Source organism: Physeter macrocephalus, chromosome 11 (assembly GCF_002837175.3).
Source record: "Physeter macrocephalus isolate SW-GA chromosome 11, ASM283717v5, whole genome shotgun sequence".
Lineage (NCBI taxonomy): Eukaryota > Metazoa > Chordata > Mammalia > Artiodactyla > Physeteridae > Physeter > Physeter macrocephalus.
The window spans coordinates 87,826,709-87,848,345 of record NC_041224.1 but is presented as its reverse complement, the minus strand read 5'-3'; the positions used below and the strand labels follow the sequence as shown (position 1 = coordinate 87,848,345).

The window sequence follows — 21,637 nt, the reverse complement described above, 5'->3', positions numbered from 1 at the left end:
TTCGGAAAGGATAGTCTTTGATTTAACTTTTGCCACCAACAAATCACATGTGAATAAACAAGAGTTAATTGAATACAATACATAGCAAAAGTCAGATGCTGAATTTGTAAGCATTTCTCCAAAGGTGTGAATATTGCATTCCCCAACCCACCGAAAACAAAATCAAAAGCCCTTTATTCACACTAGTGGGTGTGTTTAGCCCTAGGTACCCAGATGTCGGCCTGGCCTTTGTAATCGAATTGAGTGCTTCTGCCCCAGTCATTACAAAGCTCCCATCTCAGGGCAGGACAGCGAGGAGTCGGGCATGAGTCTTGCTGATGGCTTGTTTTTTCCAAAGCATGTTTTGTGGAACTGGGTCTTTAGGGCTGCAGTTGCCTGCACAAATTTTGGCCTCTGTATTTTCTCCTGCAGTCTTGTTTCTGGTTTGGATGCGCTCAGATGACCGGCATCTTCCGGCTCGCTGACACCCCACAGGAGGTAAGTGTATAAAAGGCCAGAGACCACGGTTGTTTATGGGAGGAGGACTACCTGGCAAAGGTGGGTGGTTTCCATGTGGAATACTGTTGAGAAGTGCTCCAGGGCAGGGACTGACCAAACTTTTTTAGTGGTCGAGGCACTTGTCTGAATTTCTTGGGATGAAAATCATTCCCAGCAGGTCGCTGGTCTCATCTGGGTGCAAGGATAAGTCATTTTTCTTCTGCATGTTTTCAACACATTGACCTTGCAATGTCTGCACGTGGAAGCGTCTCAGAAGTGTGACCAGGGTGACCTTCATCATCACCATGGCAATGTATTTTCCCGCACAGGCCCGGGGCCCAAAGCCAAATGGCTGAAAGTACCTGTAAGGAACCTAGGAAAATGATCAGACAATTAGCCAGAGAAGTAAAGGCTAGAGTCATGCATATCTGTTTGATTCACCCTGAAAACACTGTGAGTCAGAATGCTCGGTTTCGGCGACTTGGCCATACTGCTCCCTCATGGAGAGGAGTGACTGAAACTCAGATAAGCCTCTTTCTCCCTCCAGTTTAATTCACCCTTTGTGATACAGACACAACTTCAAACAATCCCCAGTTTTGCTTTTCATGTAAATACTCAACTAGCTCTGTGGGAAGGCCATGGCTTTACTGCTGTTCTGCCAGTCATTGAGGCAAAGATTGTTTTTGTGCCAGGGCATATAACATGATGACAAGGACTAATTTAGGCAAACTTGTGGATTCCCCACCTATTAGTGCCAAGGATCTAAATATTTTTAGTCCCCATTTGGACTCACATGTGCCTGGCACTTAATAGATGCTCAATAAATTATTTTTGACCAATTACCAACATGGCATGGGTTGCTTATATAGAAATGGAATGAATTAGAGAACTGGTTTAACTAAGATCATATCTCTTCCCTATATACCAATGGAAAAAGGGGGCACAAGGGAGCTATTTGGATAATTCAGGTTAAAAAAAATCATTGCCTAGAATTTGACATAATGGAGGCAGAATCACCAGTACGCTTCAATTATAGAAAAAGAACAAGATGAGGCTCTTCTAATTACCAAGTCCTATTTAGAATGGGGCCTAGTGCTTGTGGGGCCATTTGGGAAAGCAAAGGCCGACTGCAAAAACCAAATCTTTTCTTCTCATTTGATTTCCATCTGAAGCAGAAGTGGATTTCCTTGACTTAGATGATGCTACGGCTGAATCTACATGGTGACAAGGTGATGAGTTTAAATGGAAAAGTTAAGTTTAAATGGGTTGATTAAAGAAAATTTGCCTCATTTTAACCAAATTAAGGGCCTGAATTATTCATCTTTTGACCTATTGTGTGGCCTCCATGAAGACATTTCTGAGAGCTGGAGAGCCAGCCTCCTTGGCTTGAGGACAGACATGGTGGTCGTTTTCCAAGCTAGGGGAAATGTGTTTTCCTGGTGAGGTGTGAAGAGAATGAGTAAATAGAATGATATATATGCAGTGCAAACACAGAAACAGAGAGGATTTAACAGTTGACATTTTCAAGAGTGGAGCACTCAGTTTTAAGAAAGGGCTCTTACATTCCTGGCAAAGTTTTCAAGAGTAAATTCATTGGGCTTGGGGAAAAACTCGAGTCTATGCATTCTTCCAATATTCAGGATAATGTTAGTCCCCTTTTTCACTGGGTAGCCATCGATGACATCATCCTCTAAGGCTTTGCGCATGACCAGGTCTACGACAGGCTGGTACCGCATGCTCTCATAAATAAAGTTTTCTACCACTTTTAGTTTTTGCATATCATCAATCCTTATGTCTCTTTCACCTGTAGAAGCAGATAAAAAAGACAAAGCTCATGTTAGTTTCAATATACAACTTGTATTAAAAATCCTGCACTTTCCATAGAACAGTTTGCTCTGGGTTGAAAAAAATTTATATCTATAATTCTGATATAAACCAGCAACCTGCATAAAATATGTTATGTTTGGTCCACAGAGTGTCTTATGAAAATTCAGATTTGAAGTCAATTCAAGGACTAATTTAGGCAAACTTGTGGATTCCCCACCTATTAGTGCCAAGGATCTAAATATTTTTAGTCCCCATTTGGACTCACATGTGCCTGGCACTTAATAGATGCTCAATAAATTATTTTTGACCAATTACCAACATGGCATGGGTTGCTTATATAGAAATGGAATGAATTAGAGAACTGGTTTAACTAAGATCATATCTCTTCCCTATATACCAATGGAAAAAGGGGGCACAAGGGAGCTATTTGGATAATTCAGGTTAAAAAAAATCATTGCCTAGAATTTGACATAATGGAGGCAGAATCACCAGTACGCTTCAATTATAGAAAAAGAACAAGATGAGGCTCTTCTAATTACCAAGTCCTATTTAGAATGGGGCCTAGTGCTTGTGGGGCCATTTGGGAAAGCAAAGGCCGACTGCAAAAACCAAATCTTTTCTTCTCATTTGATTTCCATCTGAAGCAGAAGTGGATTTCCTTGACTTAGATGATGCTACGGCTGAATCTACATGGTGACAAGGTGATAAGTTTAAATGGAAATATGGGTTGGTGAAACAAAATTCGCCTCATTTTAAGCAAATTAAGGGCCTGAATTGTTCACCTTTTGACCTATTGTGTGGCCTCCAAGAAGACATTTCTGAGAGCTGGAGAGCCAGCCTCCTTGGCTTGAGGACAGACATGGTGGCCCTGTTCCAAGCTAGGTGAAATGTGTTTTCCTGGTGAGGTGTGAAGAGAGTGAGTAAATAGAATGAAATATACACGGTGCAAACACAGAAACAGGATTTAACAATTGACATTTTCAGGAGTGGCGCACTCAGTTTTAAGGAAGGGCTCTTACATTCCTGGCAAAGTTTTCAAGCGTAAATTCATTGGGCTTGGGGAAAAACTCGAGTCTATGCATTCTTCCAATATTCAGGATAATGTTAGTCCCCTTTTTCACTGGGTAGCCATCGATGACATCATCCTCTAAGGCTTTGTGCATGACCAGGTCCACGACAGGCTGGTACCGCATGCTCTCATAAATGAAGTTTTCTATCACTGTTAGTTTTTGAATATCATCATTCCTTATGTCTCTTTCACCTGTAGAAGAAGAGAAAATAGTCAGAGCTCATGTTAGTTTCAACATACGATTGGTATTGAAAATCCTGCACTTTCCATAGAACAGTTTGCTCTTGGTTAAAAAAAATTTATATCTATAATTCTAATGTAAACCAGCAACTTGGGTAAAATATCTTATGTTTGGTCCACAGAGTATCTTATGAAAATTCAGATTTGAAGTCAATTTTCTTAATATCTGGGGTTTTCATATTAAAGTATAACTTTCTAGAAAAAATTAAAAAACAGGTAAAATTGGACCCACTTCCCCACATGGCAACAGTGAGCTGAGGTTGAATGGCTGATGAGCCCTTTAGAGGGACACCCTCTCTGCAGCATCATGTAGACCTACCCAAACTACTTCAAACATTTACTTGCTGCCTTTGGGGTTCTTGAGTTTTGTCCCCTACTCTAAATTCTAGAAGACATTCATTCCTTTTCTAGTCAAAGTGAGATGGTAAGTTTAATCAGGTTCAAAGAAATTTTCTCTTCTGGTATCCTGTGCAGTCATTTGTCAGAAAATATCACTGATAGTCCCTCCTCCTCATCTCATCAAGAACAACCTGGTGTGGTAGTGTGGCAAGAACTCCCTCTCCCCACCACAACAAAAGGGGTGCCTCAGATCAGCCCTGGGTGAACTGGGGATTGACGGATCCCCCGCGATGTCTCAGCCTGGCCTCACACTCATCAGAGAGGTTCAGATTACTCTCAGAATTGGCAAAACTTCAAAGCATCCTCAAATGGGGTACCACTTCTGCAGAATCAAAATCAGCCCAGAATCCTGAGGCAGTTCTCTCTCCTGTGCAACTATGTTATTCAGGAGTGGTCTCACTTAGAGAACTCTAACCACCCAGCCCCTCACATACTACTCTCTGTACACATAAGAGTTTAATGGGGTGTGTTTATCTGGAGTGGGGAGGTAGAGGGTAGATGATGGAGTAGGTAACCAAAGGTGTAGCTTTGGAAGTAATTACCAGGCATGCAGGTCTAGAGGGAACACATACACGTGCTAGTGGTTGTTTGGGCTTTCCATCTTTGCAGAGGTCTTTTGAAGCATCAAGGGAACATCATGGGGCACAAGCACTTTTCACCTCTCAAGGAAATTGTATTAAAGGTTTATGATCTCAAGAGCAATTTCCCCTGTGTTGCCTGTACCCCCATCATTCTGTGACTCTTTCTCTCACTCCACTGAGCTTGTTTCTTGAATTCTCTTTTTCTCACGAGACTGAGAGCCCCAGGACTGCAGGGATGGCACTGGCTTGTTCACCGCGGTGCCCCTGCACCTGGCACAGGACCCATAACCTGAAAAGGGTGCTTGAGAAAACATTCCAAAATTTGAAACCCAGATGTCATTCTGGCTCCTGGCTATCTACCTTCCTAGGCAGTGGCCATCCTATGGCAACGCGTCTGCAGAACACTTTCACGTATTTAATCCGTGTATGAAATTTCCCCATGTCATCTATTTCAAGCAGCACTCAAATGGTTTTAAAGATAAATAAGATAAAAAGTTTAAAAAATACATGGTGCCTTTTAACAACAAAATAGGTTGTTTCACAGAGACCTGTAAAGTCAAGAAAGAAAAATCTCTATCATTACTGATACCCCTTCGCATGTGTCTGAAATGTGTTCCTAAAGAGATTACTTATGTGAAGCACATTCCAAATGAGGCATTCTGTTTTCTCCAGAAAGCAGTTCTGACTTCTTCTGAACGTGGCAGTGTCTCCAGGGAAGGGTGGGGATATCCGAAGGAGTGGCGGGGTGATGCTGAAGCAAGGCAGAGCAGGGAGGGGGCAGAGTGGGGAAGAGCTGAGCAGGGACCTGGAGGCTCTCCTGCCGAGGAGGAGGAGGAGGAGAGGGTGGGGGAGGGAAACTGATCGCTCCCCTGCCTCTGCTATCATCACCCTTTCCTCCTCCCTCTGCCACCACCTGGAAGAACGGGCTGCTTGAAACCCAGAAACATTGCAAACAATGATAGCCATTTCCCTGGGTGGACCCTCAAAAGCCTTTTGTCACTGATAAGGTAGCAAATCCTTGTGGATGATCCTGTTTTTTAAAACACAGACAAATAGAACCGCATTATGTGTTTATGTGCCCATCAAAAAAGACCTTGAAGAATACACATCAAAATATTAACAGTGATTCCCCCTGGGGATGGGAAGGAGAGTGGAAGGGATCAGGAAATATTACTTTCTGCTATATACATCTCTCTATTATTTGGATTTTTTTCCAACCAGCATATATATTTTTTTATATTAGAAAAACACAGAAACCTGTTTGGCATAATGAAAATATGACACAATGACTTGCTTTATTGTTCTCTGTGTGGATTCCAGAAAATATTTTTTTTTTTTGCGGTACGTGGGTCTCTCACTGTTGTGGCCTCTCCCATTGCGGAGCACAGGCTCCGGACACACAGGCTCAACGGCCATGGCTCATGGGCCCAGCCGCTCCGCGGCATGTGGGATCTTCCCGGACCGGGGCACGAACCTGTGTCCCCTGCATCGGCAGGCGGACTCTCAACCACTGCGCCACCAGGGAAGCCCCCAGAAAAGATTTTTGACATAAGAATTTTAGGACATAGTAGCAGATATTCAAAAGGAATTCTTTTCTAATCTCTACTATTTGTTTGATAAATTCTTACCAACAACAGTCTGGATTTCCTTCTGTATTGCATCTTCATCCTGGGGGTGCTTTGCAATGAGAAGCAGCATGAAGAACACAGAGACGGAAATGGTGTCCGGCGCTGCGATCAGCATTTCCAATGTGCACTGGTTCACATTCTCTCTTGTCAGGTCATCACGTTTCTGAACAATTGAAAGCGGGGAGAAACTTTGGAAAAGTGAATGAACGGTTCAGAACAGGAGGGGAGGTGGCACTCAAGGATTATAACCTCAACAAAATGAAATCATAGAAATTATGTGTCTCTGGGACTGATGATGGACATTTGCATTAACAATCTTCAGCTCAAAGCTGAAGAACTTAAACAAATACCTATGTGTTTAGTGTCTTTGGACTCCCCAGTTTTCAGATTTTGTATTGTGTAGAAACACAGAAATTTCAGTCTTAAAGGTCAGTCTTACCTGATGTCTAATTGGGGGCTATTGGATTAGGCATTATAGAAATACTGGAGCATATAGTCAAAAGCAGAAACATGCAACTATTAACAGGAGAGAATTTTTAGACACTGATACACAGTCATACACATATGTTGTATGGGAATTATGGGTAGTTCAGGTCTGTACCTCAGCCAAAATCAACTCTGTGGCGAAATCCATAGTCTTCCAGTTTCTCTGCTGTGAAAATCCTGCGTCTTTTTTTTCTACCAGAATTTCCATTTCATCTTTCAGCTCCTTGCTGGGAGAAGCAGTGTAAATATTATCTGTTTGTACACAGATATGACATCTAGATAAATGGATTTGTTTGCCATGTTTAAAAATAAAATGATCTGCTTTAGTGGAAGCCATTAGTGCTCATGAATAACTGAATTTATACTTAATTCTTCACAGATATCCTTAAATTACATATATATTATATCATGTTAAGGAACCAGATTTAGCCCAGATATCTCAGCAGTGGTAGCAAAATCAAGGCTGTAACTGTAGTTAAGGGTTGAAAACTGGTACCAAATGGCTAAATCCAGTTATGTTTTCTGCTATTTGATTGGGCCAGCACAGTGCTTAAATTAAACATCAAAAACCAAAGCCAGTGAATGCCTTTAGTGGGAGCATGCACTCTCTAGTCTGCCATGGGCACCTGCATTTCCTGTGTCTTATATCCACCCAGCCTACTTTTATCTGCATAGTCCCGAAGACTATTGAGTTTGAGGTTCCTCTTCTACACAGGAAGTATTCTTCCTGATGTTTATCTCATACCTTGCAGTTTCTGCCTCATAGTAACACTAAGTAAATATTTGTTGAACGAATGACTGGCTGCATCAATATGCATATGCATTTTGACAGTGTGGAGGAGAGAAAAGCACCTTGGATAAAGGGTCAGGTTCTGGTCCATGTTGTTGTCGTTCCACATAACCTAGTTTAAGTCTCTGAGTCTTATGTCTCTTTTAAAATGAAGGGATCAGGCTAGATGAAAAATAAGGCCACCTTGAGATCTCAATTCTTTTATCTTTGACTTTGTCTTTAAGTGTATGCATTCATGTATAATTGTATTGTTCCCCGCAATCTCAGGGAAAACTATTCTGTATTATGTTAAATGTACAATAAATCTTTCTTTTAAATTCTTGTTGGCATGGTTGCCTACACACTTAAGTACTCTGTTGACCTAAATAGCCTCTATGTTTACTCTAGTTCAGCAGGAAAAGTAAGGGAGGATTCTTTAAGATTCCTCCTATTTTTAAAAGTTTTTTTTGGCATCTCAAGGAGGATGTTTAAACATTCTGAGAGATATTCTTCAGGGTAGTGTGTTCATTCTGTCATTCTAAATAAGGATGCCTACTGTTGTGTATCTCTGTGAGTATGCTTATAGGCACACACACACACCATTCCAAATACACAGCAGGGATATATTCACATTCATTCATTCATCTACCCATCCATTTGTTCTGCAAATATTTGTTGAGTATCTCCTACACTTATTCAATGGAGGGCTAGAATGCTCATAGCATTCCTACCTGAGCAGTGGCCCCCACATGGTCTGGGATGTATTGAAATGCCCTTAGACTTTGAATTCATAGAGAATTTCTTGATAGAGCTGCATCCATTTCTAAGCATCTACTTCCTCCCTGGGCCAGATTCAGGGGCCTGTGAATATCCACTGGGTCCTCCTATTCAGGTTAAAAGTTGCTTCTGCTTAAATGTATGCATTTGAATATGTATGCCATTAAAAACTAGGAGAATTGAGATCAAGGGCAGTTTCTAGGAAATAGGAAGTTCTCTGACTTACAAACTTATATTACAAGAATGCCTCTATGAGTCTGTTGTTTGGAACTCTGAATGTACTTTATACCAAAATAATGGTGGCTAGGTTACTAGTCCAGGCCACAAACACCTATTTAATGTATTCTGAGGCCAAAAAGCCTTACACTTGACAAAATAAAAAATAGAAAATAATACTGCTCTAATATTGGGAATTCAAAGAGGCATAAATATACAATTGAATAAATAGGGAAGGAAGCTGATGTCACATAATCCTTTGCATAAATATATTTTTAAAAAATATTGGTATGATAGAGAAAGACAAATACTCTATGATCTCACTTATATGTGGAATCTTATAAAAACAATAACAAAAACAAAAGCAAAAATCCCAACCTCACTGTTACAGGGAACAGGTTGGTGGTTACCATGGGGGTTGGGGGTTGGGGTGGATGTGAAATGGGTGAAGGGGGTCAAAGGTACAAACTTCCTTCCAGTTATATGCTCAATAAGTCATGGGGATGTAATGTACAGCATGGTGACTACAGTTAATAATAATTCTGTGTTGCATATTTAAATGTTGCTAAGAGAGTAGATCTTAAAAGTTCTCATCACAAGGAAAAAATTTTGTGACTATGTATGATGAAAGATGTTAACTAGAGTTAATGTGATGATCATTTCTCAATATATTCAAATATTAAATCATTACGCTGTACACCTGAAACTACCATAATGTTATATGTCAATTATACCTCAGTGAAGAAAGAATTGACGTTATTGCAAGGGCATTGTGGAAGGAGATTAAAAGCTTTCTCTAGGTCTTTACCGTACTAGGAGATAGAGGATATAAACTAGTTCACTAACCACTGGCAAATATTATGTAGAGATGGAATGTTGCTGAGCTAAATTTAAAGAAATCAAAGAGAAACTGTTATACAGTTGAACTGTTATACATAAATTTATATGGGCCTTCTGACCATAACAAAGCTAAACTAACCTCCAAGAACTATACAGTGAGACTCTTCAGACTACCACCAAACCTGACCACAGTGAAGGGAGGAATCCTTTATCTTGTTGATTCAGATCACAATAAGCTAAGTGAAATGTATAGAACCAAGTATCCAAATCATCCACTTGATACTCACCAACCACTTGAGAATACATAAAGCAAAATCAAGTTGATGTCCTCCCTGGAGACTAATATTACTGAATTTCAAAATATATAAACAGGATAAAGTTGGGCCTTTAAACAAGTTTGGGAAGTTTTAGAAATGGAGAATTTAAGGTAGTTGGGTACATCTGGAGAAGATATGAACTGTGTGATGGGGAAAGCTACCATATTTATTGCCTATTATATGTCATGCTCTTTGCTAATTGCCCTACATATAGGATCTCATTAACCTATATCCCCACCCCAGAAGGTGGGTTATATTTTACTTTAAATAATTTCCCAAGGCCATAAGGTTACTAAGTGGGAGAGACAGGATGCAAACCAGGTCTGTCTACCTCTAGATCCCTTGGACTTTACACTGGTGTTTAGAGGTGGCACATACAGTGGCTGGCTACTTACACTCTAAAAACCCATTGATTATCCAATAGGCCATTAGACATTTGTCCAGTCTTCTGCTAGACTAGTCTGAGACCAAAGCAAAGCCACTCAATGACAATTTTAGGGTCCCTGAAGATACATAACTAAATAAACAACATATCTCATGAACGTTCATCATGAAAAAATTCTTTTGCAACTACTGTCAGTTCCTACAAGTTGAATTAAGTTAAATTCATTCAGAAGCAGAACAACAATATGATTTCATGTTTCCATTTTTCTTGACGTGTAGAGAGAATTTTGACAAATAATAATGATAGATTCAGCCAACCTTTCTCTTCAACTCAAAATACACTGCAGTGTCCTAGTTCTAGAGATGGAGCTCTCAGCCTCCTAGGGGAAAACTGCCCTAGGCCAAAGGCTTCCTTTCCTCTGTGGTCTGGCCACATGCTGCCAAATTGTTATAAGAAGTGTTTCATCAGCAACTTAATCAACAGCTCCCTGTGGTTCTGGAGAGGAGAAAGCTTGCTGAAGAGGCCAGCAATAGCTAAGACACAACACAAATCAATCTCACCATTAAATTTTCCAAAATGTGTTACTTACACAGACTTTTCATACTTTCTGCATAGCCAAGAAATCTTAAAGAAGATGTCTGGTTTGAGAAGGAGAGCTTGCCATGCATCAAAATAATCCTGGATTTTAACCACGATGGCTCTTTCTGGAAAAACAAAAAGATCAGAGCAGATGAGCAAAAATGTGAGCCCAAGAACTGTACACTGATCAGAGAAAATCCCCTGTAGACTCTCCTACCATCTGGGACTCTAAGCAAGGCAAGATTCCACCTTCACTGGGTGTTTCAGCCACATGAATGCCACCAAACAAATCAAGACCAATTTATTCTGCTTGGCATCTAAATTGGCCAAGTTAGTTAGAGATTTGCCAGTTTTCAAGTCTGTTAGAGACACAGCCTAGAATCTCACATGCTTCTCATTGGCTGAGCCTCCAACTCCCTCCTGTTTTCCTGACCATGGGAAATAAGAAGGATACTAGTAATTATGGCCATTATGTCCTCAATTCTGGTACCTGGAAAGGCAAAAAGCCTCACCGCTCTGCTATTTATATTTCAGTCCAGAGTGTAGAATTCTTCTTTAAATCTTCAGTACCTTGTCCTGAGTCTCGTGCACAGTCAGCTCTTGATGGATGTTCTTGAACTAAATTGAATACTAGAGAAAAGAAAACCCCTGCTTTTTTCAAATTATAAACAAGGGAAGGGAAGAGGCATTTATTTTCAACTGCTAAATACCAGGATCAGGGTAAGGTGCTTTACAAAAGAGATTTCATTTAATCCTTACAGTCTTGCTAGGGGAGTGAGAATGTCATCATTGTGCAGCTGCAGAAGCTGCAGTTCACAGAAATAAAAAAGCTTGCCCTACACCATAGAGCCAGTGTGGCAGGAAGTCCCTAGGCTGGAGCTCGATTCTGTCTGACCTCAGGGCCATGTCCTTTCCTCTTCAGTGCACTGGGTCCCTCAGGCCAATTGAGAGTTTAACAAGGACCCAGTGAGCAGAGGGAAATACACATAAGTCTGTATGGGTTATGCAGGTTCTTAGACTGCAGTCTGCATCCATAAGTTAACAGAGAGCTGTACAATTCCCTTTACTTGATCCCTCCTAAGAATCAAGGCCAGTGGGGAACCAAGGAGCAGGGACTTCTAAAATAGGTACCTGTCATATCTTAGGAGAGATGTGCGTGGAACAGGCAAACAGGACTTTCAGAGTCCCTGTGTGAAAGGGGATGAGGCAGGAGGCTGTGACTAATGTCCTCAGAGTGAATGGGGCTCCCATCCTAATGTCAATCAGATGGGGTTCCTATGACTCTGGTAAGGAATCATTAAAGAGCCAGGGAGATGAGGCGAGGAAGGTGGAGCAGAGAAAGGGAGGGCTTATCTCTTGTCTGCTTGTCCAAATGTGGTCAATCAGGGAGCAGGTGTGATAGCTCAGCTGGTTTGGGCAAGTGTGAAACTCGTGCCTTGTTTTTATGCCTGTGATGTTCTTCCTTCAGATCTGCACGTGGCTCATTGTCACACCTCATTTGGGGCTGTTTTCAGATGTCCTCTCCTCAGATGCCTTCCTAACCACCCTTTCTCGAAGCTCCGAAGGGAGCTTCGGCCTCCCTCTGACTTCCCCCTTTACTTTTTAGACATTTGCCCTGCTTTGTTTTTTCTTCAAGGCACTTATTATTGCCTAAAGTATTACTAGATAGTTACTTGTTTACCATACGTATCTCTACTGGGATGTAAACTCTTTGAAGGCAAGGACGTTGTCTTGTCCACTGCTCTGTCCCCAGAACCTAAGCCTGGCATAAAGTAGGCAATCGGTTAAGCATTAGTTGAAAACAACCCAATCAAATAGTGGGCAGAAGACCTAAATAGACATTTCTCCAAAGAAGACATACAGATGGCCAATAGGCACATGAAAATATGCTCATCATTGCTAATTATTAGAGAAATGCAAATCAAAACAACAATGAGGTACCACCTCACATCAGTCAGAATGGACAACATTAAAAAGTCTACAGGGACTTCCCTGGTGGTCCAGTGGTTATGACTCTGTTCTTCCACTGTAGGGGGCATGGGTTCGATCTCTGGTCGGGGAAATAAGATCCTGCATGCGGTGCGGCATGGCCAAAAAAAAAAAAAAAAAAAAAACCTACAAATAATAAATGCTGGAGGGGGTGTGGAGAAAAGGGAACCCACTTACACTGTTGGTGGAAATGTAAATTGGTGGAGGCAGTATGAAAAACAGTATGGAGATTCCTCACAAAACTAAAAAAAGAGTGGCCATGTGATCCAGCAGTCCCACTCCTGGGCATATACCCAAACAAAACTATCAATGTAATTCGAAAAGATACATCCACCCCTATGTTCATAGCAGCACTATTCACAATAGCTAAGACATAGAAACAACCTAAATGTCCATCGACATAGGAATAAAGAAGATGTGGTATATATACACAATGGAATATTACTCACCCATTAAAAATAATGAACTAATGCCATTTGCAGCAACATGGATGGACCTAGAGATTATCATATTAAGCTAAGTAAGTCAGAAAGAGAAAGGCAAATACCATATGAAATCACTTATATGTGGAATCTATAATACGACACAGATGAACATATCAATGAAACAAAAACACACTCACAGACATAGAGAACAGACTTGTGGTTGTCAAGGGGGATGGCAATGGGGGAGAGAAGGATTGGGAGTTTGGGATTAGCAGATGCAGATAATTATTTATAGGATGTATAAACAACAAGGTTCTACTGTATAGCACAGGGAACTATATTCAATATCCTGTGATAAACCATAATGGAAAAGAATATGAAAAAGAATATATGTATGACTGAATCACTTTGCTGTACAGCAGAAATTAACACAACATTGTAAATAAACCACACTTCAGTAAAATTAAAAAAATATTAGTTGAATGAATGTATGAATCAATGAACACTGCTTGAAATCAAGTCAGGAGAAATTACATTAAGCTGATAGCAGCAGAATGGAACGAATCCACATGATTAATGTTTGTTCTTTTGTTGGTGGTAGAGTTGCATGTATATGTTTAATATTTATTTCTGTAGTATAGTGAGGAAAGCAGTTTCTTGAGTGAGACAATCTTGCCAGGATTGTTATAAATGCTAAGTGACAAAGTTTATGTGAAGCAACTTTTTCTACTGCTTGGCACATAGTAGATACTAAATTAATGTTAGTTATCATCATTTCCAACAGCAGCAGTACCCTTATCGTCATATAGATAGAGTCAAAGTTTTCATACTTATTGGCTTTGTGAGAGAGGTGTGTATGTGTATTCATATATATATATATATAGTATGTATATGAGTGTATGTGTGTATATATATACGTATACATGTACATATTTGTACATTGTGGCAAAAAGAATGGTTGGAAATGGTTAAATACATAGGTTTGGTGGTAGGATATATTTATGAATAAATCAAATGATCATATCTGTTAAGTTTCAGCTGCGGGTAGAATCTTATTTCCTAGTGCAATGAGGAGAGATACAAAAGAAATAGAAGATAGCCCCTGCTATGGATATTTATGATCTTATAAGTGAACAAGGCAGACATACCAGGAAAAATTTGGGGGCATACTTAGAAAAGTTTAAAGAAGAGCAGTATGCAAAAGAGCGTATCTTTACTTGAGTCTGTTATCCTTCTCATGCCCTGTTTAATAAAGGGCTGAATACTATCAGGCAATTTTGGCGTTTTGTGTTTGGAGCTTACTTGTCCACATTTTTATTATGGGTGGAGATTTTCATATTCTTCTTTATACTGACCTTGTTAGAGGTGTCCAGCATGATGTGCCGCTTGAGGGTCAACACATCCACATAGCCCAACTCATTGCGGACCTCCTCCAGCCTGTCCAGATGCTTGGTGATGGAATCAGCACAGACGGTCACCATGCGCACCAGGCCGGGGCCAGACAAAGCTGAAGGGTACACGTCAGAGTGAGCCGCCTCCAACTCCAGGGCACACAAACTATCAGGCAATTTTGGCGTTTTGTGTTTGGAGCTTATTTGTCCACATTTTTATTATGGGTGGAGATTTTCATATTCTTCTTTATACTTTTTCTATATTCTCTTAATTTTCTCTATAGCAGGTTATCACATTTATGGTTAAAAATGAATGAATGAATAAATAAATATTTTTAAAACTATTCAAAATTAAACTTTTCATATGATGACGTATTTGTGAGACAGCAAATGAAACAGTACTTGTGGTCATAAATCACAAATCAGTGATTTTCCATATTTATTATATACATTTTCCTCTAAAGAAGGTTTGAATTTGGCCAGGGTGATGTATTATGTTTCAGTGGGTGGCAGAATATTGCTACAGAACTATTCAAATTGGATCTTACCTTTTAGATCTAAGGTGCTTCCTGTTTAATTGTAGTTCATATGTGTAAAATGCTAGTTTTCTAAATTACCAAATGTACCCTTCTCTTAATTTCGGTTTCTTTTCAAACAAATCCAGATTTATTGTACTTAGTCAATGTCATAACAGCAAAACAAATCTTTGTTGTTTGAGCAGTCTTCCTCACAGGACTGGGAACTATTTTAGGGCAGTGACAACCTATTAATATTGTACTTCAAGTCCATAGTACATGGTGGCCCTTGATTTATATTTGTCAAATTGAGGAGTGAATGAATGAGTGAATGAAATGAATGAAACCAGGTAGACTGAACTGGCTCTGATTTCTCCCTTTGCTTGGCTCCTAACCATCTGAGTAGCTAGTGGTCCTGAAGGTGGGTGGTCTAACCTGAGAGTTTAACTCTTAAAAATTCTTTCTCTCCTTGTTCTAAGTTTCTTTAAGATTTCTTTAGGAGTAATCACTTTTTTTGACTTTTTTTTTTTTTGGCCACCCCTTAAGGCATGCAGGATCCTAGTTCCCTGACAAGGATCAAACCCACGCCCCCTTCACTGGGAGCGTGGAGTCTTAATCACTGGACCGCCAGGGAAGTCCCTTTTATGTCTTTTTTATTCAGACTTGCTGTTAAAGTCAGAGTCCTCAGACAAAACAAATCAGCCGTGCTGCAGAAGCCCATGAAGGCACACTTTGCAAATAAGACAGGAGACCTGGTGAGTGGTCCTAGACTATAAACATTTCCACCCAAATATAAAAGGGAAGTTTGGGTTGGCAGTATACTTTCTTACTTTAGGAGGGACTTGGAGATATGAAAGGCCAGGATGCTGTTTCCTGGGTGACTGTCACATCCACAGGTAGGACAGTTGATTCTTTAATGACTCAGTACTTTGCATGGAAGGGTCGGCTTTATCACTCCCAGGCTGATAAATGATTTGCCTCTATGTTCAAGAGCTTGAAGCCACATTTCAGACATATAAACAGAATGTAATATCCCTGAAAGGGTCACAGGCCAAGGAATGTGGGCAGCCTCTAGAAGCTGGAAAAGCCAAGCAAACACTTTCTCCCTAGAGCCTCCAGAAAGAAACACAGCCTTATCAGTGCCTTGATTTTAGCCCTGTGAGGCCTATGTCAGACTTTTGACCCATCGGACTGTAAGGTAATGAATGTGCGGTTTGAAACCACTAAGTCTGTGTCAATTTGTTAAGCAGCAATAGGAAACTAAGATAGTGGAATCTGTGCTAGAGTTGTGCTGAGTCTTGGTGATGGGCAGCTCTGTGGAGGGGGGATCACCACTAGACTGGGACAGGCATAGTTTTTCCCTGTCTCGGCAGCTACACAGGAGGCATCTAGGTTCACTACAGAGGCTGGCTGGAGGGAAGAATAGCCATGGTCCCTGGTCAGACCTACAACCCATCTAGCACCAGATTCCATCAATGATAAGGTTTCTAGTACATGACCATCTTCTCTGATGTTAATGTCAAAGGTTGGTCATGTTTATTTCCCAAAGGCTTCCATTCCAGCAGCATATAGTAAAGAGGGAAATCACTAGATAGGGAGGTTCGGGATCTGGTCTCTGCTCATTGATTCCTTGCTGTGTTGCCTGGGGGGAAATCAGAAGAGCTCTAGAAATGTATTTACTTAAGTGTAAAACTCAGAGGCTAGACAAGATACAGAATTCTCTAATTTGCAAATTTCTTTCTGTTAAAACGTCTGGGATGTCAGTCAGTGATTCAGCAAACATGTTGGCATTGTTAAATCAACTATATGGCTGATACACTAAATTCTTAACTGAAGTGACCTTAAGTATATAGGGTGCCAATTCCCCTTCACATTCGTGAAATTGTTTGTGTGTTAACAAGAAAAACAGAGTTTGTGGTGATTAAATATGTAAGATCTGGGGTTGTATCCTATGCTACCATTTACTAATGGTGGAAACTTGGGCAAGGTACTTAACCTCTTTATGCCTCAGTTGTCTCATTTGTAAAATGTAAGTGATAAGAGTATTTACCACATGGGGTTGCTGTGGGATTAAAGTAACAAGTGCTTAAAACACTGCCTACTATATAGTACATGTATAATGAATGTTAGCTCTTACTATTTCAAAACTGTGAAGCAGCAGAAGTAAAGCAGAAACTAACCCACCATTGTAAAGCAATTATACTCCAATAAAGATGTTAAAATAAATAGGTGTCCTCTAAATAAAAATTGCATGGAGGTAATAAAAAAAAATGATTTGAAGAAGGCATATTCATAGACAAAAGAGCAGAATGTAGCCAGACATCTGATTACCTTTCATAAAGTAAGTTCTAACAGCTTTCCAGAGGACTGGATTATTGTTAAATATGATGCCTTTCTCATGCATGCTAATGCCCTGCAACCCAAGTTTGCTGCCGAATCGGGATGTGTAGTGATTGTGCTTCATTACGTGGAACACACTTGAGGACCTGCAGAGAAAGCAAACCTTGGGGTTACTTGTTGAGGGTCAGGAGAACTCAGTGTGATGAGTTTGCTTACCAGGTGGCTCTCATACCAAATGTCTGTTGATCTAAATGCAGTGCATAATTTCTAGTATTCAGATTAAATAAGCACTTGTGTTAGCACAAGAACCTCCTTCTCCAGTTGAAACATTTCTACATACTAGCTCTCTCTTTGAGCATCCCTAAAGATTGAACACACACACAGAGTTATTTGTTATTTCCTTTATCTAACTCCAAGTCACTAAAATACGACCCTCTAACGTTATCAGAGCTGCAAGCTGGTAAGAAACTGAACACTCCACATCATCTTATTCCTGAAAGCCTCCAACCTCCAAGCAGCCCCACTCCAGACAGCGCTCCCCATGCAGAAGTGAGCCTCATAATCGAAAATTGCTGGAATAACTGAAGTCTTATCTCTTTAGTTTGGAAGCAGCAGTCCTGCTTTGTACCACCCGTCCCCCAGAGGCTCTAATCAGGCCTGGCCCCTCCAGGGGGCTATCATTCTAGGACTGAAGGACATCTCCTGGGCACCTCTGGCCCTGGACTTGGCTGGCTGGGCTGGCCTGGAAGGCTCTCTGTGGTGGTGACAGCAGCTCTCTTGGGGCTCTGCGTCCATGATGATTCATCAAGGTCTCCAGGGTCACAGAGTTCTCTCAGGACATAGGACGCACTGAGCCATTAGATAGCCCTTGCTGTGGCAACCCTGGGACCTTGCCAGGAACCCAGGCTTCCTTGAACTTCCTGGTTCCTCTTCCACGGCTCTGCCCTCTATTCCCACCCCAGGCCCGGCTCTTAAGGCCTGAGCTGGGCCTTCAGAGCAACTAGGAAGGAGCAGGCAGCCCCTCTCCACCCATCTCCTCCTCTAGGACTTGCTTCCTGCCCCAAATCCCAGTCTAATTGGGGCATGATAAGGCAATGAGCATTATAACATGTAAAATCCTAGCTGAAGACATCATGGGACCTCCGTGTGTGAGGAGAATATTGTCTTCTTAGGACAGTGGTACAGAATTCTTCTGCAGAGACTCACTTTGTTGAGAAGATGTTTTGTTTTATTTATTTATTTATTTATTTGGTTGGTTGCACCAGGTATTAGTTGTGGCAGGCGGTCTCCTTAGTTGTGGCATGCATGTGGGATCTACTTCCCTGATCAGGGATCGAACCCAGGCCCCCTGCATTGGGAGCGTGGAGTCTTAACCACTGCACCACCAGGGAAGTCCCGAGAAAATGTTTTATTAAGATTGCTTATAAATTAGGCTATGGCATTGGAAGGATAAATGGATCATTTAAATAATTTGATGATTGAGAGGATAAAGGATAAATGGATAGTTATTCTCTTCAGGATAAAATGTGGGGTGGGTTTATTAGATGGTGGATGCAAGCAGCACAGGGAAGGCTTGAGAGGAAACAGCTGAGATGAACCTATGTTTATGAGGATTTGGGGAGAAGAGGGACTCCTCGTTCACTGCTCAGTAAAAGAGGGACTTTAGAAGAAGAGAATGTCTGTTGGGAACTCATGAAGTTAAGAATCAGGTGTGGGTGGTATAAACTAATTTTCTTCTACCAAGAGAAAAATTAAGAAATTCTGCAGGTGACTGCATTTCCTGTGGAAAGGGGCTGAGGTTGGAAAAGGTTCATGCAGGGCCTAGACAGAAGCAGACTACCTGGGTGAGGGCTAAGTTGTGTCTGTGACCATGATGAGCACAGCTCAGGAAGCTGGAAGTCCAAAATGTCCTCGTTAATAAGCTATGTGGTTGACCTTCCTTATGGTGAGTGAGATGAAGGGGGTATGAACACAGATGGAATGGAGTTTGATTATCAGAGCATAGGAAGATATAAGCGGGACATGTGGTGTTTGTATGTCCATTGTTTTCATAAGTGCCAGTGTTTGTATTATAGGCGAAGACTGAACACCAAACACCCCTTGGAGAAATCAAACGAGATTATCTAAAGGTACAGAGGAAAGTCAGTTCAGTGAGGATACATGGCAGACAGACCAGGGCAGAAGGAGGTGCAGACAGCCACCCCAAAATCCTTACCCACAGGGGCACCTAGATATGGTGAGGGAGGGAGGAAAGAGAAGTCATGTCTCAGCCACCTCCCTCCAAGTTCCAGCCTTTTTACCTATGACCCTGGTAATGCCACCTCTGAGGTGTGGGGCCCTCGACTGACTCTGCTGCTGAGTAGACAATAGGACCACAGGGTTTGTGCTCAGGCACAGACAAGGTCTCACGTATCACCCTCCACCTCCCTGTGCTGGCAAAGCTGTTCCAAGCATGTTATCCAGACTCCTCTGTGGGGCAGGACAACAGGCTTTTCAGATTACAGGGTTTATGTCCCAGTGTTTATACATGGACCACACGGCCAAGTGCAAATTCCCCTTAGTAACATGTAAGCATGGCAGTTCTGCAACTTCAAAAAATTTCCACTAGAGTAGCTTTGAATTGATAGCCATTTTTCTTGGAGATAATCAGAAAAAGGAAGTGGAGTTTGGGAATTAAACTGCACCACCAGGGAAGTCCCGAGAAAATGTTTTATTAAGATTGCTTATAAATTAGGCTATGGCATTGGAAGGATAAATGGATCATTTAAATAATTTGATGATTGAGAGGATAAAGGATAAATGGATAGTTATTCTCTTCAGGATAAAATGTGGGGTGGGTTTATTAGATGGTGGATGCAAGCAGCACAGGGAAGGCTTGAGAGGAAACAGCTGAGATGAACCTATGTTTATGAGGATTTGGGGAGAAGAGGGACTCCTCGTTCACTGCTCAGTAAAAGAGGGACTTTAGAAGAAGAGAATGTCTGTTGGGAACTCATGAAGTTAAGAATCAGGTGTGGGTGGTATAAACTAATTTTCTTCTACCAAGAGAAAAATTAAGAAATTCTGCAGGTGACTGCATTTCCTGTGGAAAGGGGCTGAGGTTGGAAAAGGTTCATGCAGGGCCTAGACAGAAGCAGACTACCTGGGTGAGGGCTAAGTTGTGTCTGTGACCATGATGAGCATGGCTCAGGAAGCTGGAAGTCCAAAATGTCCTCATTAATAAGCTATGTGGTTGACCTTCCTTATGGTGAGTGAGATGGAGGGGGTATGAACACAGATGGGATGAAGTTTATCAGAGCATAGGAAGAGAAAAGCGGGACATGTGGTGTTTGTATGTCCATTGTTTTCATAAGTGCCAGTGTTTGTATTATAGGCGAAGACTGAACACCAAACACCCCTTGGAGAAATCAAACGAGATTATCTAAAGGTACAGAGGAAAGTCAGTTCAGTGAGGATACATGGCAGACAGACCAGGGCAGAAGGAGGTGCAGACAGCCACCCCAAAATCCTTACCCACAGGGGCACCTAGATATGGTGAGGGAGGGAGGAAAGAGAAGTCATGTCTCAGCCACCTCCCTCCAAGTTCCAGCCTTTTTACCTATGACCCTGGTAATGCCACCTCTGAGGTGTGGGGCCCTCGACTGACTCTGCTGCTGAGTAGACAATAGGACCACAGGGTTTGTGCTCAGGCACAGACAAGGTCTCACGTATCACCCTCCACCTCCCTGTGCTGGCAAAGCTGTTCCAAGCATGTTATCCAGACTCCTCTGTGGGGCAGGACAACAGGCTTTTCAGATTACAGGGTTTATGTCCCAGTGTTTATACATGGACCACACGGCCAAGTGCAAATTCCCCTTAGTAACATGTAAGCATGGCAGTTCTGCAACTTCAAAAAATTTCCACTAGAGTAGCTTTGAATTGATAGCCATTTTTCTTGGAGATAATCAGAAAAAGGAAGTGGAGTTTGGGAATTAAAAAGAGTGGAGAGCAGAGAAGGAGTAGAGGTTTTCTGCAGTGCAGCTACGGGAGACACGAAGAAAGCCGATGTATTAGTCTGTGTTTTGGCCGTGTTTACAGGGCAGGAGCCAGAACGTATATAAAAGTTGCCCATCCTGTGTGCTCTGGTGAGGAGCTGCCATAGGCAGAGCTAAAGTGATAGCACCCTTAACTTCGGGGCTCGAGAACTAACCTGCTCAGGTCTGCTAGGGAAGTTAAAATAGATCTTCCAGAACTTTCCCACATGAGGATTACCCATTATCCCATGTCTCCAAGGCCAGAGTGGAGTTCAGAGACACAGATCATAACATCAGAAAGGAACCAAACATTTGGGCAGAGGAATAAAAAGAAAATATGCACATTATTGCAGGAACGTAAAATACATTTATGA

General features: G+C 41.5%; 1 protein-coding gene across 1 annotated transcript in view; it reads right to left on the bottom strand.

Annotated features, from left to right (window-relative positions):
• Positions 1 to 601: 601 nt before the first annotated feature.
• LOC102995165 (aromatase-like) overlaps positions 602 to 21,637 on the bottom strand; it is a 34,682-nt gene continuing 13,646 nt past the window's right edge. Inside the window, 7 exon segments of the mRNA XM_024117098.1 lie at positions 602 to 850; positions 2,040 to 2,281; positions 6,222 to 6,384; positions 6,823 to 6,934; positions 10,601 to 10,766; positions 14,356 to 14,511; positions 17,242 to 17,396. Coding sequence (XP_023972866.1) covers positions 602 to 850; positions 2,040 to 2,281; positions 6,222 to 6,384; positions 6,823 to 6,934; positions 10,601 to 10,766; positions 14,356 to 14,511; positions 17,242 to 17,396 — 1,243 coding nt within the window.